At 57.0% G+C, this 26223-nt stretch overlaps 1 protein-coding gene across 1 annotated transcript in view; it reads left to right on the top strand.

Annotated features, from left to right (window-relative positions):
- CACNG3 (calcium voltage-gated channel auxiliary subunit gamma 3) overlaps nucleotides 1–25836 on the top strand; it is a 32868-nt gene extending 7032 nt beyond the window's left edge. Inside the window, exons 2-4 of the mRNA XM_063344487.1 lie at nucleotides 20666–20749; nucleotides 22867–23007; nucleotides 24353–25836. Of these exons, the coding sequence (XP_063200557.1) occupies nucleotides 20666–20749; nucleotides 22867–23007; nucleotides 24353–24864 (737 nt within the window). The 3' untranslated portion in view covers nucleotides 24865–25836. The remainder of the gene's footprint in view (nucleotides 1–20665; nucleotides 20750–22866; nucleotides 23008–24352) is intronic.
- Nucleotides 25837–26223: the final 387 nt, after the last annotated feature.

The raw sequence follows: 26223 nt of genomic DNA, 5'->3' as shown, positions 1-26223 counted from the left end.
TTTTTGCTTTTTATCCTGTGGGGTTGGGTGGATTCATTAGTGTTCATCTCTTATACGGCTCCTGGCAGGGCACACAGCACTGTTATCGCTGGTCCATAGGGTATAGACCCTTCCCTGGCCACCGGCACAGCCTGCCTGGACCACGCTGTGTTCTTTGGCACCATGGGCCGCCTCTTGTTGGTCCAGGTGTGGAGACCTGTGATGCTCTTCCATTACCTGTGCTATTTGGGATGAGATGAGGTGAGACAGCCGTGGTATTCAACTTGCTCAGTGCTTCTCGCCTCTCAGTGGTTACTTTTCACATGGATTCCACCATGGATTTTTAATGAACACGATGTGTGCTTCATAAATAGACATTAGCCTCCTTTTTCAGGGAAATCAAAATTGCTCTTAAAATTACATAAATGCGCTAACCCATATGTATAGGGGGGGTTGCTCAGCCGCTGCCTGGGGGGTCCGGCTTGGTGTGGGGGAGGTTAGATCCCTGGCTCACCTTGCCGATGAGTCTCTGGCTGACTCACGGCCGTGCCCCGGCAGGGTGCAGATGCAACGTATCCACTGTCATTAATGCTCATCAGCGCCGATGGGTGCTGAGGGTGAGTTAGTCAAAGATATCCGAGGGGAAAGGTGCCCACCCCGTTTACTGAGTCACTGCGAAGCACCCGCGGGGAGACGGGGAGCGAGCGGGGAAGCGCAGCGGGGTGCGAGCAGGGCTGCGCGCTCGGCGAGGGTTCTCTCCACATGCCTGCGACATTAGGGGAACCGAGCCCTGCCCGCTGCCCTGCTCCCCCGTCGGTGAGGGCCGCAGCTGTGCTGCAACATCTAAAACCCTCTTCAATTTTTTAAATGATGCTTGGAAGCAGGCTCCTTGAGGCTGGCGTTTGACTGCATTTGGAGTTAGTGCTTGGTGTGGAGAAAGTGGTTTCCCGTCCCTTCCTACGGGTTCACGTGTGGCTTTGCTGTGGCTGACACTCCAGGCTCAGCACCAGGGGTTTTCTGTGGGTTTTCTCTGGGATGAGGCACCCTGGGAATGCATCCATTGCCGCTCGCTCTGCGCAGTCCCACCGCTCGGGTTGTAATGAGCCATGGCTTGCTCGGGGGGACCGCGGCAGCGGGCATCTCGAGATACGTCTTCGATTAAGAAGACACCTGCTGTGATAAAGAATGACAGTGCCGGGGTGACAACTGGTGTCTTCTCCCTGGGCTCGTGTGTGCTGACAGCTCTGCGGTGGCTCCGGGGAGGAGAGGTTCCGCAGCCCGTGCCGAGGAGGAGCAGCGGGCTGCATCACTGCCCCGCACATCTGTTGCACAGCCCCTGGCGTAAAACACCCCTCGTGCCATGGGCTGGGAGGTCAGCCCTGGGGACTCGGGGATGCTTTCTGAAATTCTCTTATTTTACGTTTGTGTTATCTTTTACTTGCAGCTGGTATTTAACAGCATCTTCAAAATGAAAAGTTCAGGCCAGGGTATGCTTTGTGCTTTAAACTGTCCCATGTCCTTTGGAGTGATTGTATCGGAGATGGAAATGCATTGACTCTTCGCGGTCACTCTCTGGACTGGAGGCACGCTGCGTGACGAGCAGCACACCTCTGCCAGCCCACGGGCTTTCCTAGGTAAAGCTGTTGAGCGATGGCTTTGCTTGCCTGGTCCGGTCCCTAGCTTGTCCGAGGTGGGGAGGGATGCAGAGCCACCGGCTCAGACTGCTCGCTCCGTGGTCTCCAGAGAAACATGAGGACAAAGTGGGATTTCTGCATTCGGTTTAGCTCACGCTCCACAACCAGAGGAGACCGGCTGCCTTTGGCGGGACCAGAAAACCCGGCCGGCCACCCTTAGCAGCTCTGCCTGTGGGCCAGCGCCGGCAAAAGGGCCAGATTGTAATGGAGTTGCTTTTATGGCAACTTGATGTTTCGCATTTGTTTGCACGTCGCTGGTGATCAGGCTCCCAGAGGCGGGTTTCCCGTCCTTGCCGCGCTCCGCTGCAGGCAGCCTCGGCAGCAGGACTCATTCGCCATCATGGAACTGCCTTCTTGGTACCAAGGATTTACAAGGATGTTAATGCTGAAACCGTCACGGTCTGTTCCTCCATCCCACCTTTCCCTGTTGCTTTGGCCGTGCTCTTGGTGCTGCCCTCCCTGCGCCGGGGCTGCTGCTGCCCTGCAGCTCGCCTGCCAAAGGAGAAGGGGTGGAAAGGACTTCTCACAACAGGATTTTGCTCCCTTTGCTCCCTGGGCTTTGCTCGTCTCCCTAACCCTTGCACAAATCACTTGCACGCTGGGTGGGTGACTGCATTTGACAGCCTTGAAAATATCAGAGCTTTTCATAGTCATCGTGGGGAGAGGCAGGAGAAATGATTGCGGCTGCTGGACGGGTGATATTGCGTGATGATTTTCTCAGATATTGCCTGTTTCTTATCTCCTGACACCACCATCTCTCGACAAACCTGGCGCTGTCGGGCTGCAGAGGACGGCTTAGCCGTTCCCACGTCAGGTTATTAGGAACTGTGTTGTTTTATCGTGCCAGAGACAAACAGAGCCGTAAAGAAATGATAAGGCAGGAAGGGAAGGCGGAGGACAGGCGTGGGAGCAGGAGCAGCACCTCGCTGCCGTCCCACCGCCCTCACCCAGGACTTTCTGCATTTGCTTTTTGCCGAGCGGTTGGTGTTGAAGGAGGAGAATTGGGCCGGGACAGGAGCCCCGGGGTGGGTGCAGGGAGCGGAGGGGGATATGTCACCGCCCTCCAGCCTTTCTGGGGGCCGCTGGGAGCCTGCGGGGGTCTTGGCATTGGCAATACACTCCCTGGGACCCGGGCAGTGGAAGGCAGTGACAAAAGGTGGCATTTGAGGGCGACATTTATGTTTGTGCCTCTTGAATGCTCACATTTCCAATTTCGCCGGTGATTTGGTAATTGCCCCCTAATTATACCTTTACTCTCAGTTCGTGCCTGGAATCACGAGGGGAGGGGAAAGCCACCCCCAAAGACGCTACCAACGAGCAGCTACCCTGTTGAAGCATTCCTGAGTTTAACTTCTTAAAATCCATATTGGCTTATGCCTCTGCCACCTTCATCGAGCCGCTCATGTCCTGCAGACCGACCCCCTGGTCCCAGGGATGGCACCTCTGTCCCCCCTGGAGAGGCTGGGCTCCCTCCTGACAAGGGGGCGGAAACCCCTGGGGACAGGCTGCCTGATGCTCGGCTGGATGTTAAAGACCAACTTAAAATTGTTTTTTTGCAGCTGTCGGAGTGTTTTGATGCATCAGCATCATCAATTGCATCACACGACGTCATCACATGAGCAATTGCAAGGAGCTGCAAGAGTCAGCGGTTGCCTTCCCTCAGGGCTGCCTCCCGCCCGACCCCAGCCCCGGGGGCTGCTTGCCCGGCCGGGAAAGGTCACTGTCACTTGGCGAGACAGCCTGCGGTCTCACATGGACTTTCCCCGCCGCCCTGAGCCTGCAGCAGCTCCGGCTTTGCCTTACCAGCCAGCCGAGGCAGTCATTTCTGCCAGGCTGCGCAGCATCCTTGCCAAATCCTCCATTTGCCTGCCCAGCCTGGCTGGGCTGAGCAAACCTTATCGCGGCGCAGCAGCTGTGCCGTGCGGCTTCGCCGCCGACGCTGCCGCAGCGCGGGCTGGGGGAACGGGGACCCCGCGAGGCAGCGGAGCGGGGTCTCCCCTCCGGACGGCGACCTGCCGCTCCCCCCTGCCAGCCCGCGGCGCAGCGGCAAACCGGCAGCGGGTCTGGAAGCCTCTCGCAGCCCCGAGGCTCCTTCTCTCCGCGCCGGGAGAATCTCTTGTCATTCCTCAGCACGCTTCAGCCAAGGATGAAAGTGTTTTCTCTACATTAGTCTTTGGCCTTGCCTCCAACGCGAACAGCTGAAGAAGGACAAGAGTGATTATGCCTTTCATAGGAAGGAGGAAAGCTGCCGCGTGGGGTGTGAGACCTCTCAGCTGGGGGAGAAAGGGGGAAATGGGTCTTCTGCTTCCGACACCAAGCAGTCGATGTGCCCTCCAGGGGGGGCACAGGGATGGCAGTGAGGCCAGGGGGAGGTGGCATCCATGTTTTAAGTAATTTTAAATAATAATAATAGTTTTAAATAATAGCTACTCTGCGTATTGCCCCAACCTGCCCCGATTCCCGCTGCTGCAGTGGGAAGCAGGAGAGCTGCTGCTGCCCCCCCACCTCAGCCGGCAGCAGCAGAAGGGCACGTCCCCGCTCCGGGCAGGGGCCACCACCTCGTCCCCTGGGGCAGAGACACCCTGCTGGCTGAGCTTCTGTGCATCCCTGTAGACATGTGCCGTATGGCTTTCCTGCTTGTCCTCGCTTGCTCGCGGCTGAAGTGCGAGACAGACGTGTCAGCGCCTCCGCCCCTGAGCCGCGCTCCCGCAGCACGGCCCCGCTGCAGGCGGCGAGCGCTCGGCACCGGGGAACAAGCGGTGCGGTACGGTGCGGTACGGTGTGGTGCAGTGCGGTACAGTGCGGTACGGTGCAATATGGTGCAGTACAGTGTGGTGTGGTGCGGTACGGTGCGATATGGTGCGGTACGGTATGGTGGGGTGTGGGACCGCAGCAACAGAACAACCCCCTCTGCCCGTTCAAACACGCAGTGGCCACGTCTGTCACAGGCGTTTGGTGTGTGCAGACTGGTCTCTGGCACCTGCGGTTCAGCGTACGTCAAACTGCCGCAGCTCGGTGCATACACGAGGTACCGTGTCTGTGCCGCTTGCCAGAGGATCTCAGAAGCAGCCCTGACTTAAACAAGGGCTTTTCAGGATATGCCAAGTTCAGTCACCCATTTAGAAATTATTTGCAGTGTCAATTTGGACAGATCTCTCCCCCAGGACGAGGAAAAGTCTTCCAGAAAGTAGGAGAGGTAGAACTTCCAATTGCTATCCAGGAGCTTTGTTCCTCGGGGTCCGTGTTCCGTGGTAATGAGCCGGGCTGGCAGCGCTCTGGGCCGGCTGGGCGGCAGCGCTGTCACCTCCCGCGCAGAGCCTATTTCCAGGGCTGTGCCGAGGGCTGTGAAATCCCGGGCTCCGCGCAGCTCCAGCTGAGCACCCAAAAGGAGCAGACGCTTGCGAGCTGCATCTCTCCAGTCCTCCACTACCCATCTGTAAATTGGGGATAACATCACCTGCCCCAGCTCAGCACTGGAGGAGCCTCCGAGATACTCCTGTGCTGTCGGAGCCCAGCGGGGAGCCCGTGGAGGGGGAATGGCTCCCTCTTGGCATCAGGTGAATGAGGCCGGGGCCGCACGCTGAGCACCGAGGGCAGATAACGAACACAGCTCCGGCAGAAAGCCCGAGGGAGCCGGCAGAGGTGGGAGCTGGCGAGGGACGGGAAGCGGTAACGAAGCAAATAGTGGGGTAACCTGACAGACCCAGGGGCTGGCCCCAGGCTGCCCCATCCCCACAGTCCTGCCTTCAAGTACAGCTTTCGTCACCTCCTGTAGCCAAAGCTATGGGTGTATCATCAGGAGTGGGGCAGGTGTGTGCCGTGAGCATTAACCAGGCTGGAGCCGAGGGGCTGCAGCTGGGACAGACCCATTAAAAGGGCTGCCACAGAGCACTGCTCTGCCTGCAGGGATGTGCGGTGCAGGCTAAGCGGTGTTAAGGGCAAAGCGGTGTTAAGGGCAAAGCGGTGGACCCTGGGAATGAGCCTGGTCTGGAAATGGGGGAACGAAGCCATGGGAGCAGCCCCAGGTAAGCATCGGTGGGGAGACAGGGCTGGGGGAGCTGGTGGCAGCAGAGCCAGGGCAGCGCCGGAGGGAGACATTTTACAAGGGCGTGTAAAGGGGCAAGTGCTTCAAACTGGAAGAGGGGAGATTTAGATTGGATATTAGGGTGAAATTCTTGACTGTGAGGGTGGTGAGCCCCTGGCCCAGGTTGCCCAGAGAAGCTGTGGCTGCCCCATCCCTGGAGGGGTTCAAGGCCAGGCTGGACGGGGCTTGGAGCAGCCTGGTCTGGTGGGAGGTGTCCCTGCCCAGGGCAGGGGGGTGGGACCGGATGGTCTTTAAGGTCCCTTCCAACCCAAACCATTCTAGGATTCTCTGTGCGGTGGGGCACAGCCCTGTCGTCCTTGAAGCTGATGGTAAAACATCGCTAGGCTTCAACAGCAGCAGGATGGTGTCTCTTCTGTGTGATTTAATGCAAAGTAGGAAGGAGATGGAAAGCATTGGCACGAGCTGTGAAGCTATCTGCTTGCCCATCCATCTCAGGGTCTTTTACATTTTTCTTCTCTCCCCCTGCAAATCTCTATTCGGCTGCTGCTGCCTCCTGGAAGGGCAGAGCCGCGTGGGAGCTGGGATTGTTTCAAAGCCCCAGCGTTTATTCCAGCAAAGTGGTTTGTGCTTTGAGTCAGATTTGGGCAACTGGGGAAAGGCGAGGCCAGTTTATGGCTGAGGTAATGGTGTGAGCAGCTCGGGGACCCGCGGGGCAGTTCGCCCGGGTCTGACCTGTGTGAAAGCGGAGCAGGTTTGTAACTGGGAGCGTGGTCCTGTTCCCTGCCCTGAGGTTATCCGAATGCAGAGCATGCAGTGCTGGGGCTGTGGCGTGGGCAGGGGAAGTGAGAGCCTTAAATAGAGGAGTCCCACGTGCTGCCTGTGGGCAGGAGAGTGTTCCAAGGGCCGAGGGAAACTGCAACGCGTTGGGGTCTCTCGGTGGTGTGAAATCCCAAAATGATGGATGATGGACAGGACGCCCCATCCTCCTGTAGCGGTCCTCGCCGCTGCCCGCAGGCAGGGAGTGCGCTGCCTGGGTGGCAGCACAGGGGAGCTGCCAACGGCAAAGCCCTCCCGAAGGCAGTGGGGCAGAGCGGGTGCTGTGCCGTGGAAACTGCTCTCAATATCTGGGAAGCTTACCAGGGCATAGGTAGGCATCTTTTATTTCTTGGAGGGGGAAGAAAAGGTTGTTGTCAGTCATTCACCAGCAAAGTCTTCTCCTAATGCTCAGTCTATAGGATAGTCCCTTCTTGTTCTCTCCAAAAAAACCAGGAGTGAAACTATGGTGCTACTCCTGAATATCGCTTTCCCCATCTGGGGCGTTGGAACCGGCTTCCCGGGGCTCTCTTCCCCTCCCGCAGATGGTGAGGAGGCAGCTCTGCTTCCCAGCAGGCAGAGAGCTATATCCGTCGGTGCCGGATGCGCTCCGGTACCTGTGATAGCGAGCGGGGCTGGGATGGACCCTGACCCTGGGTTATGCTGAGCCCAGCGAGCCTGGGGCAGGCCGGGGGAGGGACAGTGGGGACCCTGTATCTGCAGGCTGCCAGCATCCCCCCACCCCCAGCACCAGCAAACATGCAGCACGATGCCCACTGAATTCCCTGAAATAAATGAGCTTTGATGGATCGAGTCCCTTTTAGTGCATCAGCTGAAAACTTCAAATATTTATATCGTCAGGAAGATGTGACAGAAGTGTATATATATATATAAAAGGCAGGTGCTTGAGTGGCAGTCCCGTATTTGAAGTTCAAATACTTACCTTCAAATCAATGCTATAAAAGAGGAAAGAAAAAAAAAAATTTAATATCACTTTTGCAAGGAAAACAACCTGCCGAGCCTCCTCCTGGGCTAAATGTGCTTTAAAGATTGACTCTGCAGCTGTAAAAACTATTGATGAACTGTAAACATGAAAAGATCACCCTGCTCGTGGCCTGTCAAAAGCATTAGGTTGGAAATGCTCTGTGCTCCGCTCCAGCATGACTCACCGAGTCCTCAGCAAATGTGTTTATTTGTAAAGATCCTTATTTCAGAAATAGTGACCTTTTTAATGCCTCGTGCAGCGAGCTTGGAAATTCGAAATTGCCTTTTGGCAACCTGTGAGTCTCGCTGAAGCTCTGACAGCGCTTTCCGTGGCGATTTACATGTTTTTAGCCTTTATATTCTGCACTGTGGGGCTGCTTTGGAAAATGATTTTCGCAGCCCTGAGTGCAGTTCGGCATCTGCGACGCTGGGCTGAGATCGGGCTGTGCGGAGGGCAGGGAGGGATTCGCTCGCTGGCCTCTCGGGCTCCTTGCAGCACACCTTCTGAGCCTTCTGCCGCCTTTGAACCCGCCCTGGCTTTATTAACGCCCTCCTTGAAAAGGCACCGCGGTATTAGTCACAAATTTTGACCAGTTGCTTCGCCTCGGAATAGGGAATAAAAACTTTGATGCTGTTATTCCAGGCTGCTGCGCATCACAGCACCGGGTTAGCTCTTCTGGCCATCACGCTCATCGTCACCCGCGGGGCTGCCCGAGCTCGGGGTCTGCGCTCGCTGGCACGGCGTCCCCGTCGCTGGCACTCCCGCGGTCTGCTGCTGGTTGCACCGACGCTAATTTGGGTGACCTCGTCACTCTGCGCCCGTGGCCTGTCCCCTTGTTCCGAGTCCCCACTCGTGCCATCAGACCCCGGCCTGAGCAGAGGAAGCAGCACAGCGGGCGCATCGCTGCTGCCCCGCCGCCGAGCATCGCCATCCTCAGCCTTCTATAGGGAACTTCCTGGCGAGGCATTAAGCCTCGCCGTTAATTGCTCGGTCGGCTCCTTCGGCGTGTCTCTTTAAGCTCCGGGATGTGAATATGCTGAATATGAAATGTCGCAGTTGTAATAACAGTTATTTAACATTTCTGGGTCCTGTGACTAACGCTTCTGCCGTTTGTGTTTGGTAACGGGCGATAGCATTGCTCCTTTCTGTTGTTGCTGTTCATCCTAATGCATCGGGGAAAGATGTTCTGATGGTTTTTCTACTGTTTGTTTGCGTCCTTTATCAGCGCTCTACAATTTCTAGTTGCTGATTTATATTCAGAGTTATGAATATCTCCTTTCTCCTTTTTGTTGGGCATGTTTTTATTTTTATAGCTGTTTACATATTAGCCAGGCGGTTTTTAAACTGATGCAAACTCCTGTCTCGGTTATGAGTTTTGGGGTAAAACACTCTTAAATCATTCCCTATTCAAAGTCATGCTTTCATGTTTAAATCTGTTCTCCTAACTGATTTGGCTTATAATTGTTTTCTGCTTTGTGAATTGACCTTTCAAGCACCAAGAATACATGCTGGTGCCTCGGACTTCCTCTGTTTGCCCATAAGAAGCGTAATCAAGTCATGATTGCTTGGACTTGAGCAGCAACTAGTTTTTAATTCTGTGATCCATTCCCCTTCAGCTGTCAACACGGAGTCTAAAATAGCACTCCCCTGTGCTAGATGCCACGCTTCAGAGCTATGAAATTGTCATTTATAGGTTTTTAGAAATTCAGAGGACATTTTAATACTGGCGAAGTGAAACCTCCAGCTTCCCATCATAATGCAGCTTTCTCTCCTACTTATTATAAATAGGTGCTTAAGCAGCCTCTGGTACAATCTGGCCTCCGGCACAGCTCGGGGTTTGAAACAGACACCCGTATCTATGGATTATCTTTGTCTGAGTTACTGTCCACTTGTTTAACCAGAGGATCCCAGGTTTTTACACTCTTGACCCTTATTTTTCCCCACCCGGTCCCTTCTGGGCAGGTTTTATCATTGATTTTCAGCGACCTGGCCATATACGCGTCTGCAGGGTTCAGAAACGGCACGTGGGTCAAATTTACTCCAACAAACGTGTGAGTCTGGATCCTTCTGTTAACTGTCCCAGCTCGTGGCTGGGATGCGCAGGCGGCTGAAGGGCTGCCTTTTGCTTTCTTGGTGAGTTTTGTTCTCACCATCTTGACGTTGTGCTGGAGAAGGGCTCCGTTGTTAGAATCGTAGAATTGTTAGGCTTGGAAGGGACCTTAAAGGTCATCTAGTTCCAACCCCCCTGCCATGGGCAGGGACACCTCCCCCTAGGTCATGTCGCTCAGAGCCCCATCCAGCCTGGTCTTAAAAACTTCCAGGGATGGGGCTTCCACCACCTCTCTGGGCAACCTGTTCCAGTGTCTCACCACCCTCGTGGTGAAGAACTTCTTCCTAACATCCAGTCTGAATTGACCCATCTCTAGTTTTAATCCATTTCCTCTAGTCCTACTATTACCCGACGTCCTAAAAAGTCCCTCACCAGCTTTCTTGTAGGCCCCCTTGAGATACTGGTAGGACACTATAAGGTCTCCTCGGAGCCTTCTTTGCTCCAGACTGAACAACTGTTCTCTGGTTCCTCCTCTTTTTCTTCTGGTTTAACAGCTGCGCGTTGCCCGGCCGCTGCGGCCGTCCCTGTGGGAGCGGTGGCCTCCTCCTCCAGCCTTCTTGGGGTGGATTCAGGAGCTGCTGCTCTTGGCAGCTGTGTGTGAGTCCCTGCTGGTGGCTTGCTGCCATAAAACACAGTGTGGTGCTGGAGGGGCTGCAGAGGCTGAAGATGGACCCTCTTAATGGGAAACTTCAGCTATTCCTCAAACTGCAGAAGGGGCACCCTGAGATGTGACACAGACGTGGAAGTTGTAGACAGTGAATGATTCTTTTTTGGAGGAGCTGATCAGCAGTCTGGCGGGGGACACAAGTCTTGGTCCTGTGGGACCACAAGTCCTGTGGTCCCATGTCCATGAGGTTATTTGGTGACCAGAGTGGGCTGGTGGGGTATGATGGCTGCAAATACAGTGGAGCCAGGCTAGAGGTACACCAGCAGCAAACACCAAAAAAGTCATTATAGTGAAAGAGCAAAGGAGAGAAAAAGACATCATTTGATGCATGGAAGTTGTGTCTAAATAAGAGAAACGGAAAAGGGCATGAATTTCGACAAGTCAAATGAGGAGCCATTACAAGGCAGGCAGAAACGATCATGAAGGACAACTTGCTGAAGGCATAAAAAGCAATAATAAAATCTTTACTCCCCAACACGTCCCCAGCTGCGGTAGGATGGGTGTGTGGCAGGCGTCTGTTCCACATTCCCAGGATGCTCAGGGAAAAGTGAGGTTTGGGAAGGTCACGGGATGGGAGTGCGTCCACGCTGCTGTCCCCAAGGTGAGGACGCTGTGCCTCTGGACAGATGTGTGAAACTGGGGAGTTTCGCAGGGGGTGAGGCTGGCGGCTGGATGTACCCGCTCAGCTCTGGCAGGCGGTGCCAGCGGGGAGCCCCCCGTGCTCTGCCCAAAATGTTATCAAGCACCAAGGAGGAGCAGAGCAAGGTCCGTGGCAGGGACCGCACGGCAGCCTGGCTGGAGGGTGAAGTGGCCGATGGCGTTTTCTGTGGGCAAGGACAGAAAGATGCACGCGGGGAGGAAAACGCTCACCCGGGGAACCACGGTGAGGTCCCTGCGGAGAGCTTTCTGGTGCGCCAGTTCTCAGCGGCGATGGGGAAGGGGATTAACCCAAGCCGACCTTCCCCAATCGGGAACACAGCTCCTCTCCCCGTGTCCTGTTAGAAAAAAGCTTTGTCATCCAGGAATCTCCCGGGGCTGAGCTGGCCAGCCCTATTGCTGATAGCCGAAGAGGAGACTGGAAGGCAAACCTTTCCCAGAAGCTCATCAGTTAACCCAAGTGAATCTAAAACCTTCATTAAACGAAGGAGAGCGGGATCCTGCCCTGAGAGTGCGTCTGCGCAGAGGGAGGTCCCGGTGCCTCGGGCACGGGGATGCGCAGCCAGGGCTCCTGCTCCTGCCCCGTCTCTTACCATCGATGTCTTCGAGCAGGCAAACAAACAAAAGATTATTATTTTCTTTAACTGCTGGAATTGTATTAATTTAAACGGATAAACTCAATCAGCGAAGCTCATTAATTTCTAGCACGTGGCTTATTTAGGCCGATTCTGGCTGCTCCAGCGCTCGTTTCGCTATCATAGGAATGTCAATTACCTTTTAAAATAAAAAAATCAATGTTTATTCACTGTTAAAGATAAAACATGAAACGCTTTCCTTAGACGTGCTGTTGAGCGCTCTCCTCCCCAGCCTGATCCGAGGGCTCCCGACGTTGGTGGCCGGCTGCCTATTGCCACCGGTGTCCCACGCAGGGGATGGCAGCGCGTTGGCTCCCCTGCAGGGAAGGGGCCACCCTGGGCCACTGTGCTCCCCACAGCCCCCTGCGCCTTCCTACCCCATCCTGGCCGGGAAAGCCTGGCATCTTCCCGGGGGCCGGGTTTGCGGCACGGCGTTTCCCTGCCATGAGTTCCAATGATGCGGAGGGATGGAGGGAGGAAGGAAACGCAGGGGGAGACCCTGGAAGGCAGCTCCCGTGCATTACCTGATTACTTTTATAATGAGAAAAACAAAGCTAAACCCTGGAAGCAGCGTGCTAGAAATTACCCACCATTTTCAAACTTTCTTTCCTCCTCTATTATTCAGAATTGTTTTGCTTTACTGAACTGCCTTGTGTAGGTTGCAACAACCCCACAGATTCCAGAATGGGAGATGATGAGTCACTGTCAAAATGTAGATTTTTATATATTTTTTTTTATTTTTTTTTTCCTGTTAGCAATGCTGAGGGAGTAAAGTCTCTGTAACACACGCCGATCGCCGGCACCTTGCAGGCTAAAACTGGCAGAAGCTCCCAGCCCACCCGTGGGTGCGAGTGCCGGGGCTGTGCCCACCACTGCCCCGACGGGTCCCCCGCGGGGATGCCCATCGCGGGCAGTGCGGAGCTGGGGGCTGCTCCCCAAACCCCGCCAAGCTGTTGGGGACACTGCGGGGGGAGGGCGGGGGGGCTCAGTTCTTGAACACGCTGCTGTGCGTGTGTTCAGACGTGTGCTTGCGCTCGCCTCGACGTCCAGCCGGCACCGCAGAGCCCACCTCTGCCACCTCCTCGCTGTTGCGCTCGTTCCGTTTGACTTGGGGTTTTTCCACTGGGTTTTTTTTTTTTTTACAACAGGAAAAAAAAAAAATCCTTCAGAAAAGGCATATCTGTGTAGGTGACTCTGCTCAGACACAAACCGCCACCGCAGAGAGGGGGAGAGAGTGTGAAGTAGAGATGGAGCCAGATTACGCTGGTACCCTGGTGGGAAGCTGGTGTGGGGCTGCTGGGGGCGATGTGGATGTGCTGGGGGCGAGAACTTGGTCCTGGGGAGGAGGATTCATCCCGCTGGCAGGCAGTGGGGAGCCCAGCATCCATCCCAACAAGGAGAGAGCTGCTGGATACAGAGAAACATGGAGCAAGGGGAGGTTTAACCCAACACACAGGTTTTGCCGTCATTTCGCTGCTCTCCGGTGGAGCTTAAGCAAACAGATGCGTGCGTAGAGCGGTGACAGCCTATGGGCTGAAGGGTCACAAAACCAATTTGATGGCAAGGAGCGGTCATTCGCGTGGTTCCCTGAGGTTTCCCTGGTTTGGGGAGGAGAGCAGACCCCTTCCCAAGGCGGCTGCGTTGGGCAGTGTCCCTGGCTTGAGCATCTCTTCCCAGCTGGCTTGCTCTGAGCCATGGGTCTGGGGTGTCTGTAGCCATCCCACCGGCCTTCCCTGGTGCTTGTGTGGTCTTTGAAACTGGGCTATATAAAAGACTTTGCCGTGTGGGAGGTGAACAAGATGCTGGGGGGTGGCTGGGACCCCAGCAGCCTTTCCTAGGGACACGGGACACAGCTGCCGCTCGGTGCCAGTGCTCCCGTTCCAGCTGAGCCGAGCCCTGTGTGGTGGCCGGGGGTCTCTGGGTGATGGCCGGGTCTAATGCAGACCTGAAACCCTGGAGCTTTGCAACCTCACACCGGGGACTTTGTGCAAAGAGCCTCAGGATCCCTTGCAGAGCGTGAAGCTGGGGAAGGGAAAAGGAGTAAAGATGAATTTCTTTCCATCTCTCCAAGCATCTGGGAGGTGGGTGGGAGGTAAAAAAAGATGAGCCCTGAAGTTTTAATTCCTCGGAGATATTTAGGTATCTTGCTCTTGTTACTCAAGGGAGTGCAGAGCCTGAGCGTCTCTGAGGATGTGCCATGGCTCGTACCCCAGCACTTGCCAGTTAAGCTTGGACCTCTCATTCTTCAACGAATATTGATTTTTCAGAGAACTTAAACCATAATGACCCCACCGCTTCCTCCAAACAGGTTTGACGTGACAAGGTGTCTTTAGGAAGGCCGTTGCTGTAAACCACAACTTAAGAGATAACTCACTTGAATTTATCGGGAGGAGCAGAGCTGAGGGCTGGAATGTGACCTTGCCCCAGGACTTCTCCTGGCCGAGCCAACCAACGTGAAGGGAGAGAAGAATTTTGTTCTTAAATAAGAACAGCGTTAGCTCATCTTCCCGAGCCTGGGTCTTAGTTTGCACACTGAGCAGTAACAACCAGAATAGTGCCTGGAAAACTGTTCCACTGGATGAAAAGTAATGAGATTTCAAAACCATAACTAGAGCTCTTCAGTCTTCTGGCTCTCCGGGTTAGGATTGGTATTCTTAGCCATATTTCCGCCGTCATGAGACTCGTACTTCCCTCGCAACTCTGCCCCCCCCGCCCCCCCCCCCAGCTCTCCCTGGGGAAAAGAGCTTTGAGAGGAAAAAGACCTGAGATCAAATCAATTAATTGCCTTTGCATTCTCCAATAAGCACAGTGCAGAGAGTACGTACATCGAAATAGGAATGAACTAAAGCAGCAGCGACAAACCCCTGCTGAAATGAAACATTCCCCCGTGTAAGGCAGCCCTTGTCCGGGGGAGAAGGGGTGACTCGCAGGAGGCAGGCGTTAGTCACGTTATTTAACGTGCAGCGCGGGGATGCTCTGATCTGGTGGGGATGAGAGGGATCGAAGAATCACGCGGAGCACGGGATGAAAAACAGCCCCGCGGGAGGGGAAGGGAAGGGATGCCTTTACAAAACCGGCGAAAGCGAAATGTGTTACATGAGTTCATCTCTTCCAAATCAAATCCGATGTTACCTAAAAGGCAGGGCTCGCTGCGGTGAGCCTGGAGCCATCGGGCAGGGATGCGCTGCATGGCAGATGGTCCCATTGCTGCGTACGGTGCTTACATGTGGAAAATGCCCTGGGAGATTCGCCAACTGGAGAGGGCTTTCCTGCGGTGCCTGGGGACGCTCAGGGTGCCCCTGCATTAAAGCGGGACCGCTAAATCGAGAGCTTGAACTGAAGCTCGCTGAGACTGGTGCAGAGCGTGGCTGGATGCTGCTCTGCTGCCGGCCGAGGGTTTGTGGCAGCTGTGGAGGATGAGGAGAGAGGTGGCACCTAACTGATGGCAGAGCTGGGGTTACTCACGCTGACCCTGCTGCGGCATGGTGCCCCCGGCACCCCCCAAGGCAGGAGGGACAGGGAGAGGCTTCCTGCGGGGCTGGGGTGGCTCAGCTCCTGGCTGGGCTCCTCCAGCCGCTCCTCTGCGTGGGAGCTGCTTGCCGATCGGTGTGGAAGGTGCTGGGGCTGCACCCGCAGCCACGGGGAGGGTCGGGAGCTGCTGGGTGCTCAGCTACGTGGCAGAGGTTTGAATCCAGCCTGGGCAGGGAGCGCGATGCCGCACCGCACAGCTGTGCGTTTGAAGGACACGCTGGTCCTGGCCATCCCCGTGCCACCATGGGTGCCTCATCCATGGAGGGAGGACGTGGCTGAGCCCCAGCTCCCCACCTGCTCAGTCGGTCTCACCCAGGCACTCACGCGGGGTGATGTTACTGCTGTGTTGGCTGATTTTTCAGACTTCAACATACCGGCACTCCGGGGCTGCGCCTCCCCTCCCTGGGCACGGCAGAGGTGTTTCCCGCTGTCGGTGGGTCTGCGCTGCCAGCCCCCCCTGGAGCCCCCTGCCCCTGGGGCTGGCAGCTGCGTTGGCCACGGGAGAGCACCGAGGAGGCGGCGGCGGGTTGTGCATCCACGGATGCTCCTGTGGGGAAGAGGGGAGGAACGCGGAACAGGGGGAACATGTAACGTGACAGAGTGTTATCTTGCAGGCTTTGCTGCTGGCACTTGTCCAGGTGCTTCAAACCATTGTTTCCGTGGATTGTTGCCAGTCGCTGTTGGCCGAGCACCGTCCCTGCCTGTTTGAGCATCTGGGGGACCCCGGAGTGTGTGCTTGTGTGGGGCAGCCGTGTGTGCTGGATGGGGCCCTTCCAGGACCCTGCTGGAGGAGTCTGGTTCCTCGGAACAGAAAAAGGTGAAGGGAGAAGCTGTCCCGTGCTGGGGTGGGCGAGGGGAGGCAGTGCCGGCTGGCACAGCCCTGCTTCCAGGCTCCGGAGCGGGGCTGCATGAGCCACCGTGAGCAGAGCTGGCTGCTGCCACGTCGGGGCTCCAGGCAGGGAAGTGCAGTGATAAGCTAAGTTGGCTAATCAGGATTCACACTAATAGGGAGAGAAAATTACCCAGATCTACCACAGAGACAGCTGAGCGGGGAATGAATAACCGCAGCAGCACGCTGCCTTTGCTGGCGCTCTCCCGGCCAGCAGATGAATTAAACCCAAGGTGGTGTGACTCATGCACGCAGCGCGGAGTTGTGTTGCGGGCATGGGCATCACCTGGGGAAAATTACTCGCAAGCAGGTTGGGATGTGCCAAAACCAGCAGCCCGGCTGGTGGGAGCTCTGCCCTTCCTCCTCCTCCAGGGGAGAGGAGCCTGACGACTGGTGAACCGTGGCTGTGGGGGGAGGCAGCAGCCCCCCGGCCATCCTCTCTGTACAGCACGAGTCATGCTGGGTGCTGTGCCTGGGACAAGGGCTCACAGCTGGGTGCTGTCAAGGGGCATGGTGCCGCACTGGAGAGGCGTTAGCGGGAGCTGAGGCTTTGGGTGCCCCGAGCAAGCAGCTGAGCCCGTACCCGAGCCCGGCCAGCATCCCGAGTCCTGTGCTGGCCAGTCCTTCCCAGCTGATTTCTGCATGCAGCTAGCCCTGGTGCCGGGCAAGGCTCGAGCCCCAGGAGCTGGGGGCATCTCGTGCCTGAGCTCGCACCCACGGGCTCCGTTCTGGCAGGGGGGGTCAGAGACAGGCGGCGAGCAGGCGATTCGGCATCGCCTCTGCCTCGAGTTCCTCGCTGAGAAAACGTGGGCAGAGGAAGGAGGCTCTAGAGTTTGAGGACTCGGACAAAACCTCCTTCTTTTATGCCTGTAATATTTTAACGCTGCTTTTACCAGGGGCTAGCTATAAAGCCAGGAGAGGAAAGCCCGGAGTTGCATCTGCCGTCACCGGGGGACGGGGACCTGGTGGCTCGGGATGTGCCGTGTGGGGTGTGAGTGCTTGCAGCCCGGCTGCTTGGGGGGCATGAGCCTCCAGCCAGGGCCGGGAGCGGCCGCCCCATCCTTCCCCGGAGCCTTTTCCAGCCGCACCTCCCCGCGGCAGGGCTCCATCCTCAGGGAGCGTTTTGGGGGTCACGGGGAGGTGGGGGGGGGGAGCGGGGGGGCCTTTTTGTGATTTAAGCCTTGTTGTGGTATTTGTTTGGAGGGTGGGAAGTTGTGTGTCAGGTGACTCAGCGGTTGCCATGGCGACGAGCATCGGTTAATGAACAGAGGGAGTTAAAGGAGCCAGAATAAATGTCAGAGCGTGAAATAGATGCGGTGGAGCCGGGCAGGCAGCGGGGCTGCCCCCCCCTCCCGGCGTGGGGGGGCTGGGGGCTCCCTTTGCCTTGGGGAGGGGGGCGGATTTTGCTCAACCCCCTGCCAGGTGCAGGGCGAGCCGCGGTGCCGGAGCAAGCCGCAAACCTGAGATGCCGCCGTGGTTTCTCCCTCCCGCCGCTCGCCGGGGCTGCCCGGTGCTTCCCTCCGCAGCAGGACGGAGTTGGTGTTGGGTCCTGCCAAAGGCTCTGCCCTTGCCCCGACGAAGTCGCTTGATTTATTGTTTTTTTTTTTAAAAACTTTTTTTTTTCCATCCCATCTCCGTTGCAAAGGAGGCGTTAGGGTGGGACGGGCAGGGCTGAGGGAAGCAGAGAGGTTAAAGATCCCGGTACCTGCATCCGAACAGGGCATCCCCTCCGCCTGCAGGTGCCTCCTGTTCCAAGGCTCGCCCTCATCCCTCACGGTCACAGATTTACCTTGGACATTGGTGTATGCCCCCGGGGGTCCTGGCTCATTCGGCTGCTGCTCAGGGCAGGGGGTGCCTGCCTGCCTGTCCCCCCCCAACCCAGCACTGGGTTCTGGTGGGGGCTCAGCAGCACAGGGAGCCTCAGAGAACTTCAAAGAGCTCAAACCCAAGCAAATTAGTATTCTCGTTTGCACGCTGTGCTGATGGGCTGTCTCAGACTCTAAACTCCTTTCCCACGTGGCACCAAGGGAAAGTTTCTCCCATTAATCAGATGATGAACGCTGGCTCTGCGCCCCTGCCCAGGAGGTTGCTGTGGAGGGAGATGTTCCTGCACCGCCGGTGCCTCTGGAGAAGCTCTTGCAAAATCCTGTACGCTGCCTGGGCATCCCTGGCTGACAGCAGCTTTGCAGCTGTTAAATGTCGGAGAGGGCAGATGTGTCCCATCAGCAGCTCTGGGGTGCGTGGGGCAGAGCCCTGCTGGCAGGTACCGGGATAAGGTTGGAGAAGGTGGGTGGAAAGCTGAGAGGAGGAGGAGGAGGAGAAGGTGGCTGTGCTGTGCAGCTGCCATCCTCCCCGTGCCCAGTGCCTCCTCAGCCCCGTTCGTGGCACCCGTTCTCAGCCTCCCCTTCGCCTGCAGTTCCCAAAGCAACGGGAGCAGGCGGTTCCCCCTCAGATGCCGTGTCTCCCGCTTGGATGACAGCTTGCCACCTCCAGAGCTACATCTCCAGGCTTTAATTGATGCCTGTCACGATGCTCGGCTCCCCCAAGCCCGGAGCGCAGACTGACAGCGTCCTGCTGTGCAGGACACCATGCGGGTTGGCTTTTCTTGCCTTGAGCCCTGTCCCCTGGTGGCATGTCCTTTCTGGTCCCGTGGGAGAGGGGGCAGACCCAGCGTGGCCTGACCATGTCCTCCAGCACTGGTGTCATGAGAAGGCTGCTCGTCGTGTAGGAAGAGGCTGCAGGAATTCCTCCCGCCTCGCCCAGCCCGTTGCCACTCCAGGAGAAGTCACACTCCGTGCCTCAGTCTCCCCGTTTATAACATCAAGGACAGCATTTGTCAGCACTGCAGAGGAAGCATCGTGCAGACTCTTGCATTAGTGCTTGCTGCTTGCTTTGGAGAAGATGCCTCCGAATCCTGCAGACAGAAGTGTCTGCTGCCACCCCGGGTCCTGAAGAGCCGTGTTCCCGCCCAGCACTGGGGCACGAGCCGAGCTCTGAGCCGTCCCCAGCAGATATTGAGTGCGGTGCTCCGTGTCCTGGTGGGCTGCTCCAAAGTGCCACCTCCAAAGAGTAACTGAGTCCCCAGAACATCACCTACCTGAGCCTGACTTGTCCTTGGCTTTTTCCTCTCATGGCACAACTGCACGGCTTTGGCACAGGAAAGAGCTGAGCCCGAAAGCACAGCGAGGAGAAAGCCAAAGCAAACAGGCAAGCGTTTAAAGGCAAAATACGTTTGTTTTCTTTAGAGGCAGGAGGCAAAAAAAAAAAAAAAAAAAAAAAAAAGCCACAGAAAAAGAGCCTTTTTTTTCCCAAATGCTAAGTGGGAGGGCAGCAGATGCCAGAGCATCTGCCTCCTTCCATAGGCCTTCCAGGCGGTGTTGCCGGTGCCCACCGTGCTGGGGATGCTCTCGCCCCCACTCCCAAGTCGTGCTGTGGGAACCCACGAGAAGGAGGGGGAAGGCAACATGTGCTGAGCTCCCGGTGCGAGCAGGGCTCCCGGCGGGACCGTGCCGTGGGGTGGGTGGTGCTCCCATCCATGCCAAGCTCAGCTGTGATGCCCACCTGTGGCACTGGGTGCTTGTCCACGGCCGAGCATGGGTGTGTGTGTGCTGTGGGGGACACGTGGAAGCAGCCTGGGAATGGGGTACAGACAGGTCGTCTCGGTGACTCTGCCTCTTCTGGCCTATCCCCCCTTGAAGCAGGGCTGAGAAAGTGGCAGGAAAGGGTAAGAACTTTAGAAACTTTTTGTAGTCCTTTAAATGAACACATCTGTGCCTCCAGGAAAAAAAAAAAAACGCATTTTGGAAGCTAAGCTGCGGCCCAGATGTTACTTTAGTAAACGTGCTGAGGATCCTCGTCTGCGCGGCAGCCTGTGCCCTGCGTTTGTGGCAGTAAATCAAAGCTTTCACGCAGCCGAGGGGCCGGGGCAGAGGAGCCAAACCGGGAGGACCAGGCTGGTCTCCGCGCGGTGCAGCCTCTCTGACCCCGGTGCCACTGCCATCTCCCCCAGCAGGAATTTGATGTGAAAGCAGATGAGCCCGACGTCCCAGCGCGAGCACCGGGCTGCAGCCATGGAGCGCTTTCCCCAGTCTATCTGAATAAGGTGTTGCCCGTCCCCGAAGGCCGGGAGGTTTATTTACAGCTCCATCGATTTTCTGTCAAAGCCGATGAAGGGGTTTGCCTGGGTGGTGGGTGCTGGGAGCCAGCAAGTGCCTGCTCTGCTTCGCCTCCCCTTCACTGGGGAAAATGGGGGCCAGACGAGCCTTGCCGTGTCCATGGGTGCACCCAGGGAGGGGGAAAAGCTCAGCAGAGGCGGTGCTGGGCTCCCGACACGTCCTCGCAGCGCCGCGCAGCCGAAGAGGCTCTGCCCGTGGCCACCGTGGGGCTGCGGGGGGAGCAGGGCAGCGTGGGCATCTCCTCCCAGCTCAGCAGCGATGTTAATGGCAGGGCTTAGTTTGAGATGTAGAGGGAATCAGCAGTGCTCGGAGGGCGCAGGAGCACTGCTCTGCAGGGAGCGAACCGACCCCGGGGGCCCAGGGCAGTGTTTGGGGTGAGTGACAGCCCCCCGCCGGGGGCTGCTGCCGTGCTGGCCCCGTGCGGCACATCCAGCTCCTGCCAGGGCGGATGGGATTTGAAGGTTTCCTGGCTTGTGTCTCCCCAGGAACCTTCCGAGGAGTGTGCAAGAAAATCGACCACTTCCCCGAGGATGCGGATTACGAGCAAGACACGGCTGAGTATCTCCTCCGTGAGTCTGCTTTCCTGTGCCCCTCGGAGCTCCCTGGGGACCCCCTTGCCCCACACTGTGCTGGCATCCCTCTCCCTGTCCCCCAGCACCCAGAGCTTCACCCAGCGGTTCCCCCCCGCCTTTACTGGCAGGCGGCCGATGGGTCACAGCCCCCCCAGGCTTCCCGCAAAGCAGCGGTGACCCTCTGGGTTACCCGAGCGTGGCCATGTCACGCCGCAGTCGCGGTGTTGATGGCACATTTGTCTGGCGCTCGCTGTCCCCGTGGCTGGTCTGTCCTGGCAGCTGCTGCGCAGCCCGCGCTTGTGGGGGTGCGAGGATGGCTGGGGACCGGGACCCCGGGGGTCCCTGGTGTGATGCCACAGCGGGGCTGCGTTCGTGCTGGTCCCCGTGTCTCTGCAGCCAGCCTGGATTTGCTGGCACTCACTGGGAAAGCACGATGAGCGGCTGCCGTGTGCTCTGCCAGCAGCAGCCCGGTGCAGGGAGATGGAGTAGAAACAGAGCTGGCGGCTCTCCTGGGGAAAAGCGGGATCCTCCTGCTCAAGGGGGCCAGGACAACCTCTGAGCAGGACCCGCAAGGTTTTTATGTGGGGGGAGCTGAGGATGATCCTGCAGAGAAGAGGCACCATCCCCTGCGCGCTTTGCAGACGCATGTAGAAGCGATCGCTGGGGCACCAAGCCGCAGCGTGACAGACGCTGGGCACAAATGACGCACACCCTGACATGCAAAGCAACACGGACGTGCACCGCTGGCACGTTGACAAACGTGCACGTGTGTGATGGACCGCGAAGCCTGCACAGCCAAAAGGTTTATTTGAACACCTGAATTTCCAAGCAATAAGAACATAAGGCAGCAGAGGCACGTGGCAGCCTTGGTGGCATTGGCGTCTCTGGGTGCTGTCTGAGACGCTGGGGCTGGGAGGAATCCCCGGGGATGAAGTGACACCCGGCGCCCATCGCCCTGTGCTCAGCCCCGATCCCCGGGCTGGGCAATGGCCCCCGCCTCATGCAGCTGCTGCTCATCCAGATGTTGCTCTGAACTCCCCATTTTCGAACTCTGCAGGGAGCCATCAGCTCTGCTCACCCATCTAAGAGGGGAATGCGATTAATGGAATTGGTTTGCCATTTTAGTAGATTAGCGTTTAAGCTCTTCTCCCACCCCCTCCCACATTTAAAACAAAAAGTCTATTTTAAAGCCCCCAGAATGGCATTTTAATGGGGCTTCTCTGTATTTCTGTGCTTTTAATAAAGGCCCTAATAGGGGGATGAGAGCCCAAACCAAGGCAGAGTGTATTTTCAGTGGAGCAGGTAGTGATTTGCTGCATTAATTACCCTTTACTGTCATTTTGGAAGCTGAACTTCGGGTAGGCCACGCAGAAAAGGCCCTTCTTTGTGTAGCTCTTGGTCAGTGAGCCCTGAGCGTGCAGAGACAGGTTCTGCCGGAGCTAATCCCTTTGGGATAGAGCCCAGTGCCAGGGCCACAGCATCACACATGGTGGGCTCGGGGTCCTGGGCTTTGTGTTCATTTTGATGATGTTCCTCCCCTGTATCAGCAAAACATTTTGTTGCTGAACTTTAGGTGTGTTAGTAAATTGTTGATGTTTGAAACAACTGCAATACTTTGGGGACGCGAGGGACACAACCCTTGTGGTTGGCAGTACTGTTCCTCGCCAGCCTGCTGAGATCTGGGGGGTTTCTGCAATCCCTCGGCTCCAGAGTCAAGTCCATAGCCTAAACCCGTGGATGGTGTGTTTGGTAATGGCAAGGTAAATAGCTAGTGCTGACTGTGTGACAAGACCAGAAGAAATAAATCCTTGAAATAGCCGGGGGGGGGAAGAAATTCAGGGTTTAAACTATTTTTTGTGGTGGGAGGCCTGAATCACAGGGTTTGCAGGGCTGATGCTGTGCTCCAGGGCAAGCTCGGAGCAGAGCAGCCTGGGGACAGGCAGAGGATGCACAGGAGGAGCTGGTGATGGGTCTCCGCCATCCCTTGCGGCAGCACCCCAGGGTGGCGTTGGAACAGTTCTTCCTGGGCGCTGGTATTGGTGTGGGAGACGCCGGCAGCACCCGCCGCAGGAGCGATGTCGGGGACCAACCCTGCCCTGCTCCCTGTCCCGCAGGTGCGGTGAGAGCATCCAGCATCTTCCCCATCCTCAGCGTGGGTCTGCTGTTCTTCGGGGGCCTCTGCGTGGCGGCCAGCGAGTTCTACAAGAGCAAACACAACGTCATCCTCAGCGCCGGCATCTTCTTCGTCTCTGCAGGTAGGAGCTGCCCAGCGGTGTTGGGAGCAGGGCGGCTCTCCTGGTGTGGAAGCGATGGGGGGGGAACACGGGGGAGCTGGAGACGGGTTGTGGGTCCTCCCGGGCCATTGGCGTGGAGGGATTCTGGGGTTTGTGAGCTGTCTCGTCCCAGTGGAAAAATCCTCATCGCAGGGGAAAACCAGCAGAGGTTTCTGGCAAGCGGTCACCATGCTAGCCAGCACTTTAGGCATCCACCCTGCTCTGCCTCGAGCAGTCTCCATGCAGGTGCTGCAGCCCAGGAGGGGCTCCCGGAGCGCAGCTGTCCCACTGGGGGAGCACCCGGCCCTGGGGCAGGTTTTGGGGGTCTCTGCCCTCCATCACTGCCAAGCAGCAGGTCTTGGGACCAGGTGAGGTCAGGCCCTCGACTGGCAGCACCAGGGACTGGGCAGAGGGGCTGCCACAGTCCTACAGGGAAAAATCACTCTCCCTTGAGAGGCTGTTCCTTCTGGATTACTCATTTCTTTGTGCACTGTTCCCCAACACTTCCACTGATTATCGTATGACAATGTCTTTGTCTCAAGGAACTGCTCTATTTTGTGTTTTTTCTTCTCCCTACAAAGAGACAAATTACTCTCGCTCTTTCGGCTGGCAGGAGCTGCTGATGCAGATGAGAAAACAACAGAAAGAACATAATCGATTCATTAAGTAAATCCAGGAATACATCAGCCACTCCCCCGCCCTGCGGCACAGCCCCACGGTGCTGCTGGCGGTGCAAAAACTGCCCGGATCCCAAATAAAGCCTCCAACCTCCACCAGAAATGGAAAGAGATGGAGCCATTCCCGCTTCCCTGCGTTCCCAGGGCTGTGGTGAGCCGGGGTTTGTGCCGGAGGGATCCCCTCCGTGCCCCGTGGGTTGGCTCTGCTCCAGCCACAGCCCCGGCACTGGCTGGGCTCCTGCAGTCCATTGCTTGGAGAGCAGCTCTGCAAAGCAGAACCAGGTCTTGAAATGTCCCTCTTCTAAACAAAATAGCAGTTGTTCCTCCTGCTCCTTCGCTGTACGTGACTATACACATATACTGGGTTCATGTGAATACATGGATGTATACCGGGGCCAGCAGCAGAGGTCTGTGAGGGGTTTTTGTCCCCAGTGTGCTGGGAGGTGTGTTGGTTCCCCATGGGGATGCAGCCGTGGCCTCCGGCACTGTCCCCGCCTGCCGGGCACCCTGCGGGTCCTGGTGGGCAGGAGAAGGGCTGGGCTCCTCCAGCCAGTGTCCCTCCGCTCCCCGGAGTAGATTGGGGTGCTGCTGTCCTCCATCTCTCTGCTGCCACTCAAGCGAGCGTCTCTCCCTCTCGTCCCCGCCTAAAGGTCTCAGCAACATCATCGGGATAATAGTCTACATCTCGGCCAACGCGGGGGACCCAGGGCAGAGCGACTCCAAGAAGAGCTACTCCTACGGCTGGTCCTTCTACTTCGGAGCCCTGTCCTTCATCATCGCCGAGATGGTGGGGGTGATCGCCGTGCACATGTACATCGAGAAGCACCGCCAGATCCGTGCCAAGTCCCACTCGGAGCTGCTGAAGAAGTCGGCCTTCACTCGCCTTCCCCCCTACAGGTACCGCTTCCGCCGGCGGTCCAGCTCCCGCTCCACCGAGCCCCGGTCCCGGGACATGTCACCCGTCAGCAAGGGGTTCAGCACCATCCCCTCCACCGACATCTCCATGTTCACCCTCTCCAGGGATCCTTCCAAGGTCACCATGGGGACGCTGCTCAACTCGGAGCGGGACCACGGTTTTTTACAGGTCCATAACTCCATCCCCAAAGAGTTCAAGGAGTCTTTGCACAACAACCCGGCCAACAGACGAACCACGCCGGTCTGAGGCGAGCAGGGGCGTTTTGTCAGGCTGCATGACATCATCCTCGTGACGGTGTAACCCGTGAAATCCTGTTTTTAAGGACAAACCCAGATGGCTTCCCGTGCCCCTACCCGCGGGGCTGGTTTTTCACTCCCGAAATGCCACTGGCCAGGCCAGGCCACTGCGCCCACGGTGGGACCGGGACCCACGCGGCCCTGCCTCCCCGGCGGGGAGGGGACGGGGGCTGCACTGTGACCCTGGCCGTGGTGCCCCCGCGGACTGAGCGGGGCTTCCATCACCACCCCGGACAGTGGCTTCCCGAGGTCTCCATCGTTAATGTTGATCATAATCGCAGTGTTACCTTAGCTGTATGTCCCATGGAAATGCTGGCGATAGCCCTGTCTGTGAGAATCCTTAATCTGGTAGTTACATTTAAGCGAAATTGCCTGGAAGTCCGGAGTTTGAAGCACTGAGTCGGTGCCGTAGCGAGTGCTCGTGTTGCGAAACCCCTTTCCCTGTCGTGGTGGATGGAGTGCTTGGGCTGGGTTTCTCTATGGCGTTTCGTGCATGCATTAAATAGCTTGGAATTCAATTTTGTCATGTCGGGTTGGAAGAAACATCCTTTTGCAATTTTCTGTGGTCTTGAAAGGGCTTCTTTCTTTCTTCCTTTCTTTCCTTTTTTCTTCCTTTGGTGCATTCAGGCCATGAAAGGACTCAGGAGCAGAATTCCTCCAATGACTGGTAGCAATTAGCCAGCATTTAATTAACCTCTAATGTTGCAAGAAAATGAATTAATTCCCTAAAATTAATACACACGCAGTCACAAATTATTGTCTGGGCGCAACGAAGGAGGCAACGCTTGACCTGGTGGTACTGCAGGAGAAACTGGGTTGGTGGCCGGGCTGCCGGCCGCGGGCTGCGTGCGGATGGTGTATGATTCTATAATGGCTGGGAGATTGATGAGAAAAATAACAATAAAATCGTCCAGTTTGGCAAGCAAGTTACTTGGCTGAATAGGTCGCACTGACCTTGCTGCGGGCAGCTGGCAAACCGCATGCTGTGACCCACGGGTGTTTTACGGCAGCCTCGACATCTCCTGTAGCTGCGTGGGGTGCCTGGGGTCAGGGCTCCCTGGCTGCAGGGGGTCTGGGGGAGCAGCCCCCACCTCGGACCCCACCTCGTTCTCCTGCCCTGGTTCGTGTAGCGGGGTGGCTGGTGGGGTGCCTGGGACACTGCGGGGTGGGGGGCTCCATGTGCAGCCCCCCGAGCCTGAGCACCGGCAGGGTGAGCGCCGCAAGGGGAGTGGCTCAGAAAGCCATTTCCCCCAAAAGGTGCTGCGGTGGGGTGACGTCCCCTCCCCGGGGGCAGCCGGGCATCCTGGGG

The sequence above is a fragment of the Chroicocephalus ridibundus genome, chromosome 8 (assembly GCF_963924245.1).
Source record: "Chroicocephalus ridibundus chromosome 8, bChrRid1.1, whole genome shotgun sequence".
NCBI lineage: Eukaryota > Metazoa > Chordata > Aves > Charadriiformes > Laridae > Chroicocephalus > Chroicocephalus ridibundus.
The sequence above is the reverse complement of the archived record's forward strand: the minus strand, read 5'-3'. Positions and strand labels throughout refer to the sequence as shown.